The sequence below is a fragment of the Anabrus simplex genome, chromosome 2, assembly GCF_040414725.1.
Source record: "Anabrus simplex isolate iqAnaSimp1 chromosome 2, ASM4041472v1, whole genome shotgun sequence".
NCBI classification, from domain to species: Eukaryota; Metazoa; Arthropoda; class Insecta; order Orthoptera; family Tettigoniidae; genus Anabrus; species Anabrus simplex.
The window spans coordinates 982181918-982194292 of NC_090266.1; the positions used below are offsets into that span (position 1 = coordinate 982181918).

General features: G+C 39.7%; 1 protein-coding gene across 12 annotated transcripts in view; it reads right to left on the minus strand.

The window, feature by feature from the left end:
- Positions 1 to 12375, minus strand: part of AP-1gamma (adaptor protein complex 1, gamma subunit) — a 792649-nt gene that overhangs the window by 165425 nt on the left and 614849 nt on the right. For all 12 annotated transcript variants that reach the window (XM_067141824.2, XM_067141823.2, XM_067141830.2 and 9 more), the window contains one exon: positions 8005 to 8281. In XM_067141824.2, the coding sequence (XP_066997925.1) occupies positions 8005 to 8281 (277 nt within the window). The remainder of the gene's footprint in view (positions 1 to 8004; positions 8282 to 12375) is intronic.

The window sequence follows — 12375 nt, forward strand, 5'->3', positions numbered from 1 at the left end:
TCGGTAATGGTGTATTTTGAGAGGGTGAGTGAAAAGCCAATTCATAATGGAAGGGTCAAATAGAAGTGATAGTCCTACCCCTAATAATGTAGATGTAATGCACGAGACAACCAGAGTGCTGCATGGCCGCTTTTTATCAGGAACAGAAGCTGTAATACTCATAGCGGCTGGGTGCAATGGGTTATACCCAGAGAGATTACAAGAATTCTGTGAGAACGTTGAAACGGCGATAGGGCTAGTTAGGCCGGAAGAGCATGAATTATTTTGCAAATTAATACAAAAGTTACGAGGATGCACATAGTAAATTATTAGTGCGATCTGATAGAGATTCATGGGAGGATATTAAAGGAGAATTGGAGGAATATTACTCTGAGAAGCAAACAGTAGACTCTTATGCGTGCCAATTGTTTGCTTCGAGACAGGGCAAGGGCGAGAACATAGCGCAATGGGCGCCCAGAATTGACCGCATGGGAACTGAAGTGCGAAACGCGATGGTCCAAGGCTAGCCGCTGCTTGCCAGGGAACACCAAGCATGAGCGATACGGAAATGAGTAAAAGCCAGCTTTGTGCATGGCATCAGAGATGAAAGAATACAAGCTCTTATTAAGAGCCGGGACGTGCAAACTTTAGAACGAGCTGTCAATACCGCGCTGGGCTGTGTAAACTTTAGAACGAGCTGTCAATACCGTGAAAGAGGAAGAGGTAGCAATAGTTTCGGTGCAAGCTAAACAGCAGCTTATGACTCAAGCCAGGAAGCCCACAGAAATTAGACCAAATGTATATCCAAACAGACAGTTACCGCGAACAACCAGGCAAGCGTCAGGAAGAAAGACGAATATTAAAATAATCTCTTAAAATTGTAATTGTGAAGGGCATATAGCCAGGGATTGTAGAGTATAGAAAGCTCCCAAGAGAAGTCCACCTACCTGCCAATATTTTCAGAAGATAGGACATCCAGAGAGAGACTGTAGAAATAAATATAGGGAGGACTAACACAGCTCTCGTGAAATTAATGCCTGTGCAATAATCCGATGTTATAATTGAGGAAGAATGGGACACAAGCAATACCAGTGTCGCAAAAGACCAAAGCAATTGAAGGAAAGAAAATGTTTAATTTGCAGACAAAAGGGTCACTTACAGAGAACCTGCTGGTTCAAAAAGGGAAAAGAAAGTAGTGTGACTGAAGGAAGGAGCGCAACCCAGAAAAGCGCGGAAGTCACGTAGCTCTCCGTGACAAAACGAACAAAGATCAGTTGGTCAGACAATAGGAACAGTCACAAAAGTAACACGACAGAACAGGTTCAATATTGGTATGGGCTAAAGAGCGGGTAAGCCCTTCAAATTTCTGGTAGATACAGGAGCCGACATTAGCTTAATTCGAGAGAAAAGTGTAGCAAAAAGAGAGATTCATTATAGTAAACAAATAGTGGAGCTCTCGGGTGTGACAGGAAGAACATCACACACTAAGGGCATTGTATTACAGAAAGGGGATTTCTCCCCTGAATTTCATGTTGTCGGAGATGAATTTCGACTTTGGACTGATGGTCTCATAGGGAGAGACCTTCTGCAGGATAGCATAATTAATTACCGAGATGGGTACATGGAGATTTTCGATCACAGGTACCCAATGGGCCTAAGTGTATGGGAAATGTGTGAGATAAGTATTATCAACAGGTACAATTTAAGTACATTAGAAGGTACCGTAGAAGTTGGAATGCGAGGTCAGAAGAACCTCCTTCGATTCCTACTGGATACTGGGAGTGAAGTATCCCTTATAAAGAGACAGGTGGTGCCAAAGAGACAGGTGGTGCCAAAAGAAGCCATGGTTGTTAGGGAAGCTGCCCTCAAAGTAAAGGACAAAAGTTCAGAGAGAATCAGAACTAAGGGCACCATAAGACTTCCAACAGGAGGGTTGATGCAGATTTTCACATAGGACGTGACGATGTACAGCTCAAGTATGATGGGATTATAGGCAGAAATACACTTAGGGATAATATAATAAATTTCAAAGAGGGTTATGTCATACTATAGAGAAAGCAACACCACATAACTATGAAAACCGCTCATGTCCACACGATTTGCCTCAAACCTATAACAGAGACAAATGTCGAGGTGAGAACGGACAAAAGAGTGGCAGAATGTGTAATTGAGAAGAATCAAATTCTGCCAGGGGTATACACAGCGAGTTGTTTAATGGAGGCATGTAAACAAAAGGCAGTAGTGAGCGAGCTTAATACAAGGGAAACCAAAGTAAATTTTGAAAGCCCCCTACTCTCTCTACAAAAGATAAGACATGTGACGATCTCAGAGTGAACTGAACGAAAGAAAGAGAACCAGGTGACCCAAGTAAAACATGAGAATGCAATGTCTATAACAAAGGGTGACCGAGCTCGATAGCTGCAGTCGCTTAAGTGCGGCCAGTATCCGGTATTCGGGAGATAGTAGGTTCGAACCCCACTATCGGCAGCCCTGAAAATGGTTTTCCGTGGTTTCCCATTTTCACACCAGGCAAATGCTGGGGCTGTACCTTAATTAAGGCCACGGCCGATTCCTTCCCACTCCTAGCCCTATCCTGTCCCATCGTCGCCATAAGACCTATCTGAGTCGGTGCGACATAAAGCAACTAGCAAAAAAAAAAAAAAAAAAAAAAAAAAACAAAGGGTGATAGACCAATTAAGGGTCGACCATTTGGCACCCTAAGACCGAGAAGAGTTATATGCTATTTGTGCAACATATAATTATATTTTTCACCTATACTGATGTGCTGCAACATGAAATTCGAGTCAGGAAAAAGCAACCTCAAATTAATGTAAGACCTTACAGATTACCTGAGGCTCAAAAGGAGCAGATTCAAAGGCAGATTGACAAGATGTTAGAGGACGAAATAATTGCGCCTACTGTAGTACGAGTCCATGGTCTGCACCATTATTCATTGTCACAAAGAAAATGGACACTTCAGGGAAGCAAAAATACGGCATTTGTGTAGATTTTCAAAAATTAAATGACGTGACAATAGGAACTGTGTTTCCGATACCTCCCATATCAGAGCTCTTGGATGCTTTAGGGAAAGCATGGTACTTTTCTACTAAGGACCTACCATCAGGCCATCATCAGGTGTTGATAAGGCCAGAGGACCATGAAAAGACAGCATTCTCAGCCTTAGGGCAGCATTACAAATATTTATGCATGCCAATGGGACTTCAAGACGCACCTAGCACTTTTATGTGGCTGATGACTACAGCATTGTCAGGCTTAAATGGTGTGAAATGCCTGATCTATATGGATATTTTAATACATGCAAATTCAACCGGAGCATAATCAGAAATTACGGGAAGTGTTCGAGAGGTTCAGGGAATACCGGCTAAAATTAGAGCCAGATAAGTGCGAATTCCTGCAAACAGAGATGTCATTCTTAGGCCACGTAATTACCGAGTATGGAGTGCAGCCGGATGAGCAAAAGGTTCAGGCAGTAAGGAATTTTCCAAGGCCTACAACCACAAAACAATTAAAAGGATTTATACGATTAAACGGGTATTATCGGAGATTCATACCTGAGTATAGTAAGATGGCAAAACCTCTGTATGAACTCCTGAAAAACAATGTCCCTTATGTATGGGCAGACAAGCAGGAGACGGCTCTCAACATCTTGAAACAGAAATTGACCGAAAAACCCATATTACAATACCCAGACTTCGCAAAGCCATTCATCCTAGCTATGTATGCAAGTGGTGAAGCTCTTAGAGCATTCTTATCACATGGTGAGCTAGGAAAATATTTACCAGTGGCACATGTGAGCAGAACACTGAATAAAGCAAAGAAAAACTACTCAGTTACGGAGAAGGAATTACTTGCTATGGTATAGGGTGTGAAGTATTTTTGACCGCACCTATTTGGGCGGCACTTCATAGTAGTGACACGACAACAAGCCACTGAAATGGGTATTCAATGTCTAAGACCCGTCATCCAGATAAATGAAGTTCAGGCTGAAGTTAGCCGAATATGATTACACGATAGTGTACAAGACGAATAAAAATGCTGATGCATTAAGCAGAAATCCCACTGTGCCTGCAGGAGCAGTGCAAGTGGTGAGTTCAAAGGGAATTAAGTCCGAAGTGACAGCAGAGACAGGTGAAACCGAAAGAGTAAATAATGACCGGAATGATCTTGAGGATGCACAAGCAGAGAGGTCAGGAAAAGAGGTATGAACTAAAGACTCTAACTCCGAGGATGCAATAGCAGAGGAGAGTGAGTCTGAAGAAAGAAATTCACCTGTTAGTGAGCGTAAGGACCTAACTGAAGAGGATAGGTTGGCAATACTATGTAATGCCCATACATCCCTTGTAGGCGGAAATCAAGGGAACACGAGAACACTAGTGCAAATTAAAGATGTTATACAGTGGCCAAATATGAAGAAGGATGTAGAAACATTTATCCACTCTTGTCCTTGTGCCAGAAAAATAAAATCACAGGTGAGAAGGAGTTAAGAGATTCGAACCCGGTTAACCAAGGGGCCAATAAATATATAAATGGTGGAACAGAGCACAGTGCGAGCTATTGTAACACCCGTCAGAAAGGTTGTGGTCGGTGAGAGCCCCAGCCTAAATGTCAATCTCACGCTATGGGAGACAAGACCAAGGGTCCGATCCCATAGAGTAGCAATGAACAGGGAGATGTGATAATTTAACGTGTGCATATTACAAGGTGACAAGGCTCCAGCCTAATGAAAAGTGAAAATTATACCCATAACATGATGTGAGAGTAGGTCTGCTGAGTAAGGAATTGCGATATTGAAAAGAGCGAATGAGTGACTGCTTATTACAAGTCCAGGCTGACACAACAGTACTCAGTAGATAAAGGGAGGCTGTAGCCCCTATCATAAGTCGCTGTCAGTAAACACAGCATGCCTTACCGCTGATAAGAGAGCGAGTCGAACGAACTACACTTCAGCAATTGCATGTACGGGAGTGAAATGACATAAAAACCCAACAAGGGTGTGCAAGTTAGAACAGCTATATGAACCGTGGAGATGTCTACACTTAGCAAAACCACAAATATAGTACCCCTAGAGTACAGTACAACAGAAACTTTTCTTTACAAGTCATCCGTAAGAAACAAGAAGGCGGAAACTTCATTCAAGATGTATTGGATAAATTATGTAGTAATTATAGTGCACTTTTCAGGAAAAATAGTTGGGAAAGGAATAGAATTTCAGTTAACTCCTTACGAGAAAACTCAGGGAATATATTTCAAAGATGAGGGAAGTGTACAATTGTCTACTACAGAGTGGAGATTGGTCACTTATGATAACTTAAGTAAATTAACGGAGGCGTTCACGGTAATTAGGAAAAACATACAAAAGACTCAGGTGTTATGTTATCAACTACAGTGTGAATTAAATATTACCTGCCAAAATGAAGTGCAGATGGAGATTAATCATTTACAGAGGGTACAGGAATTATGAGACTTTTTAAAAAATTTACTAAAATACAGTAAAATGAGAAAAGAGAAGATTATTTAATTTTATTGGCATGTTATTGAAAATGCTATTTGGAACACTAGACAGTGACTATGCCGAGTTCTATCAAGACAAAATTTCGGAATTAGGGAGAGGGACAGAATAGCAGGCTTCATAGCCTGAGTCCCGCCATATAAAACAAGAAAATAAATAAATAAATAAATAAATAAATAAATAAATAAATAAATAAATAAATAAATAAATAAATAAATAAATAAATAAATAAATAAATAGTTTTCAACGCTTAAACTTGCAAAAGAGGAAATGATTATCGTAAAGCCTATACAGCAGTATATGAATAATACCTTGTATGACGTGATGGCTAATGAATTAAAATTAAATAAGAATTTAGAGCAGATAAAAGGATTTTTGGGAAACTAAACGAGTCAGTTAAGACGTGAGTTCACTCAGATATAGAGAATGCTATTAACTGACATTTAATAGAAATAGAGGATCTCATTTCCCACGTGTACGATCAGTATAAGGTGATATCATCGGGGATAATGTATGCACAGTTAGGGATAATTCATATGCAAATTTTAATCCCTTCTGAGATTTTGAAAGCTTACTGGAAATCCCAAGGTCAGTTTCCACAAGGGATGACCCTCCCATTGGAGTTGGATATGACTCGAGATCATTTACTGTACAAGATTGCAACTGTAATTGCATTCATAAAAAAGAATATGCTGGTATACAGAGTGATTATGCCTCTGAGTGACAAGAGAAACTTTCAACTGTATGAAATACTTCCTTTCCCCACACTAATAATAATAATGTAAATAATGTAAAAGAAAAATGAGTTCATATCAGGGTAAAAAAGATTTCATTATTATTGACTCAGAACAGCAGTTGCATGCATATTTAACTACAGAACAAGTGATAGACTGCAAACAGGTAGATGAAATTCACAGTGTGTGGAAATCTAGGTATGTGTTAAAACTGATGCATAGAGAAAAATACTGTATTTTAACTTTCTTGAAGGGGACAACAACAATATCAAAAGAGTGTAGCAAAGATGAAATTAAAGTCAATCAGCTTTTATGGTTACCTGTAAGTGACAATATATATCTATATTTGACTCCTGAACTTACAAAGGTAAACCATAGTTTGTGATGAAACACATAATGTAAACTTGGTAAATGTAGGGATAATTTTCCCGCCGTTTACCCGCGCCTGGCCACATTAAGATAGGCAGGGCTATGCTATGAGCGATTATAGCTGCCGGGTACCTTAAGAGAGTCCAGGCTACTCACCCCGGCAGTTGATTTTAGTACTAGGTACAGTAAATAAATAAAAATATGACACAGCACATAAATAAAAACGTGACACATCAAGATACGACAGTATGCATCACTGATTTCAGAGTTTAGTTCATTACCACGACAGGTTACATTTCAGAAAGGCTGTTCCCTCATAAATTTACAGCAAAATTATTATTATTTTGCCGGCATGTTCAATATGTTTCCATGATACACGCATGTTGAAGTATTTGGTTTTTTGCATATCTTTTCTGAAATTTAGGGAAAATTGGGTATTACAACAATCCGCTAGGCGTGTAAATTTTTTGTCGTCGTAAATTCTCGCTATAACAGACTTCTACTGTATTTAGTTCAGAAGCAATTAGCAACAAGGAATTAATGTTATCTCTCACCCAGTTCATACCTGATGGGTCCAGTTTCACATCCCTTCCCTTTTCACCACTAATGGATTTCAACAGATTGGTCACACATGTAATACTGCAGTGAAACGCATCATGGCTAAAGTGAAATGCAATGAAGGTTAAAAAATTAAGATATTACGTGAAAGAGTTTGGCAAAAAGTTCTTCATATGGAAGAAATCATTTTTATAAAGCGTGTGAAGTTAATAAATTTTAGCACTTCGGAAATGTATTTAACGTCTCCATCAATTCGGTTACATGGCGGGTACTCCCATTCAACTAACTGCCAACCTGTTCAATACCATCAACTAACAGTAAACTGCTATCATGTGCATGAGCTTCCATGTCATCTGCTTCTCCAATGGTTTAAATTCCAGATCTGTTGCTAGGCCGAGTTAATTTCATGGGTGGCATTCTCTATAACAAAGCAGGGTGCAAGTGCTCATGTAAATGATATTACACTTGATATATTGTATTGAAAATATACTTATTTTTATAATATTTTTATAAAATCCAAGACTACAAATCTTTGTGGGGCATATGTTGTGAATATTGTAACAGGCATGCTTCTCGTGGATCGTTATTTTTACTTCATTCAGAGGTTCTATATACTGCTAACCATTTCAAAATTGCATTACTTCTTGACAAAGACATGAAGTTTCATGGGATGGTGAAGTTAAGCGAGAATGAATCTTCTTGTTAGGAACTGATGCTGCACCGGACATAGTGCTCAATTACATCAATAAAAGTAATACCCAGAAAATCACAACCAAGATAACAAAAGTGGAAGTGACAGATAAAGTTTAGAACATTTCCAAATCACAGTCTTACCGAGTCCTGAGTTTCAACTGTATTTGAAATTAATTTCTTGTTATCGACTAACAGTAAACTGCTATCGTCTGCAAGAATTTCCATGTCATCTGCTTCTCCATTGGTTATAACTCCAGATCCGTTGCTAGGCCGAGTTAATTCCATGGGTGGCATTCTCTCTAACAGAGCAGGGCGCAAGTGCTCATACTTGCGAAATAACTGTGAGAATTCAACACCACGTTGCTGAAGTTCGATGTTGAGATGACTGCCAAATGTATCTACAATCTCACGTATTTTCCTGTAGCAAACAAAAAGTAATAATGAATTAATGAATATAAAAATTTAAAATATCAGATAAATGGTGTTTCACTTAACTCACCATAAAGTGATCTGAGAACTCTCTCAACAAGCTACTTTAAATTTAAATTGTGCAGCAGTACCTGATCATTTACTCATCACAAGAAAATAACTTAATATCACCAATTTATATATACAATTGTACAGTGGGAAGTAAGAGTATATACCTTGCCGGGAAAAAATAAACAAAAAAAGCAAGCAACATCCCCAAGGAGTGTGTTCAGTGGCACCAGGATATAATATATGCATACTAGGGGTTGTTGTGTTAGTGATTCATTTGTCACGGACATCGGCGCTCAGGAGGCCTCTACGTGTGCACTGTGATTTGACTCTGCAGGTGGTAACTGTGCTGATGTAGAGATGAACAGTGTTTGCAACATTTATTCTGGGGTACAACCATGCCCCACCGACGAGTACGTGCTCCTGTTAAACAACTACAGCCATTTGAACGTGGTCGTATTGTGGGCCTGCAGGAAGCTGACATGATGTATCGACAGATTGCTGCATGCTGGGCTCAATGTATTGGTGGTGTGTCGTTGCCTTCAGCAGTGGTCTGTGGAACATTCCCACATCTAGAGACCAGGCTCCGGACGTCTGCGTAGTACAGACACATGTCAAGATCGACGCATTGTGCGAGGAGTGACTGAACATCATCCAGGAACAAAATCTAGTCACATGTTGCGCCTGCTGTATCACCAAGGACCATTGGGAACTGTCTGCTTGCAGCAGGATTACGATCACTTGTGCCTCTGGCCAGGCTACCAATCACACCACGACACCGCCAAGGATGGCTACTCTGGTGTCCTGAAAGAGTCTCCTGTAGAGGGGAATGGTGCTCCGTTGTCTTCAGTGACGAGAGTGGGTTCCGTCCATATGCAAGTGATTGACGTACACATGTACGGAGTAAACCGGGTGAATGGCATATTCCAGAGTGCATTCGCCCATGACACCCAGCAAGAGTTCTTTTACGTGCCAGTAAATCTACCGACACGAGGCTGACGTATTTGAGCACCTACACCACCGGAATGAGCCACGATCGAACCTGCCGAGTTGGGGTCAGAAGGCCAGCGCCTCAACCGTCTGAGCCATTCAGCCCGGCAGATCAATGGATCTCTCACCAATTGAAAACATATAAGACATGGCGAATTGGGAACTTACGCTGCAAGAACCATTGCTGAATTGCATCAAAACGTGCAAGATGCTTGGGACAATCTATTGCAGGATGCCATTCGGCACCTTTATGACCATTTGCAGGGGGATACACTGTGTGTTGCTGCGACTGTTTCGGCAACCTTTATTGTGATGTGTTCCATTTGCCCTGAATTTCTAATCATATACTCCTGCAATGACGACTACCGGTCAAATCACTCGAGACTAAAATAACCTTGCCTTTGAGGATGTAGCACGACTTTTTCCCCGGCAGTATATTTTAGAGAAATGGGATGGCTAAATGGTTGTTCTGTTAGTCATTGGTCCTAGAGATCAATATTCTAGTAACTATGAAAATGGAAAAAGCATTTATAATTCACTCATAGTCTTGAGTCAAGGATATACTTTACAAGTATAATTCAAACAACCGGAAGTCTCTAGAGCGATAGGACATAAAAGCTTGCTGGACCACGTGAAAGCAATGCTAGCATTCTATTTCTCAGATGTTCAAAGCTATAATGTTTTCAGAATGCCTTGGGTCAAAAGCTAAGGGGAATTCTCTTTCTTTGTAACAGACCACAGAAGTCTAAAAGACATCAGTTTCCAAACAAACTACTATTTGAAGGGGATGCAGTAAGAAAGAAAGGTACTAGAATAGTTAGAGTCAGCAAATTGGTTGTGTTAAGAAATAGTAATGTTAGGGAAAGGTGAGGAAATGTGGAAGGTGTAGGAATATTGTACGGAGAGGCATGAAAATATTGCAACTGCAATAAATGCAATGAAAGTGAAATGTTTGATTTTTATGCCTTCTTTCATTTTCTTTATATCTTATCATCATGCCCCATTAAGGTCAGCTGCATAGTTGAGAATTAATACTACAAGCGAATATTACGGCAATGAACTGCATTTTCAGAAAAATACAAACAGTTTAGAAGAATGTGTAATATTTTGATGTAGAATAGTTTTAGAACAAGAGTCCAATCTCAGTATGACACATTCATGATGCAACAGCACTGCCAACTTGCACTAAAATCACTCAGTCACACAGCTTTATTTATTTATTTTTTTGCTAGTTGCTTTACGTCACACCGACACAGATACGTCTTATGGCGACGATCGGACAGGAAAGGGCTAGGGGTGGGAAGGGAGCGGCCGTGGCCTTAATTAAGGTACAGACCAGCATTTGCCTGGTGTGAAAATGGGAAACCATGGAAAACCATTTTCAGGGCTGCCGATGTCACACAGCTAACAGTTAGTGTAGCTCCTGAATCCAATGTGGTAGTATATTCTGTGAGGTGTCAATTGAGTTGTCTAAATGTGTTTTACAAGTATACACTGAAAAATGAAACAAATAGTGAGGTTTTGAAAAAACTGGATGGCAAAGAAGTGTGGAAATTTCTTTCTTTACAAAAATGGTAGGGTAGCAATCTGCTTCATGAATTTGCCACACTCAGAGCATTTTAAGCAAGCCTTGGACCTATGAGAGTAACGGAGTCCCACTCCTATTTGATAGGAGAGGGGCTCCTTGGAAACATCTTGGCGACCGAAATGGAATTCGATGGGGAGCTATCAATATTAATGGGGAAATATGGAAATATGCAGGAAGATCAGCAAAAGTTGCCCTCCACCAGCAACTTGCCTCTACCTGGATTAAAGAAAAACTACCAGAACACTGGATAAAAGCCCTCATTTATCCACTGCACAAAAAAGTAGACAAAACCGACCCTAATAACTACAGGGGTATCTCGCTCCTAGACATAACATACAAAATCTTTTCAATAATCATCCTCAATAGGATAAGTTTACAACTTGAGAAAGAACTAGGAGAATATCAAGGATGTTTCAAGACCCTGGAGGAGCTGTCCTGATCAGATCATGATAACATTTGTAAATTTCAAGAAAGCTTATGATTGCATCCAGAGAGTCTCTCTAAAATTTTAAGACAACTTGGAATACACCCCAACTTAATAAACATGATAACATTGACTCTCACTAACACCAAATCCAAAGTGAAGTTTAGGGGTGAAATATCAGAGTCATTTAAAATTAAAACTGGATTTCGGCAGGAAGATGGGCTCTCATCACTATTATTTAAATGTGCTCTAGAAACGTACCCCCCAAAATAAAGACTGGACGAAAAATCAAAACAAATTGCCTGGGTTTTACCGACGATTTAATGTTACTCGCAGCTGAGATACAAGAAGCAAAAACCCAGTTATCAGAACTTCAAAACATTGCAAATAAAATTGGCCTCAAAATATCATTTGAAAAAACAGAAATTATGCCCTAAAACCAACACACAAAAAAAGGAAGTTACCATGAATAGTAACAAAATAAAAAAAGTAACACAATTTAAATATCATGGAGCAGTAATGACACATAACCTAAATGAAAAAATTTCAATGCAAACAAGAACAAATAGATTACCAAAAGAACAAAAATTAACATAGGATATCTTATACCTGTTCTAACGTGCTTGTGATATTCATATCTTGGTCTACGTTGAGCCCTTATGGAAGTGCTCATTTAATTAATCAGTCATCTATTCGAACGTATAAAGAAGATTCTATTTTATTAAGTAATAGTAACTGGCAGGCTATATACAATTATAAAGAACTGGCAGGGAACATCTACATTCAGCAGCAGATGTCGAAATTTCTGCAGGGAGATTGGAGCTCGGGTTTGTTTCCTCGCCAGATAAGTTAAGAAGGAGGAATTTTGACATGACATACACAAAGCAGAACAAGGAAACAATAGAATCCAATGGCCTGACCAACGGACAACATTTCGGAGGCCTGGAGGGAGGCTAGAGAAGCTGCAAATATATGTTTGAAGTAAGCTTCTAGTACGCGATGTGTTGAGGCAATGAAATTATAGAGCCATAAT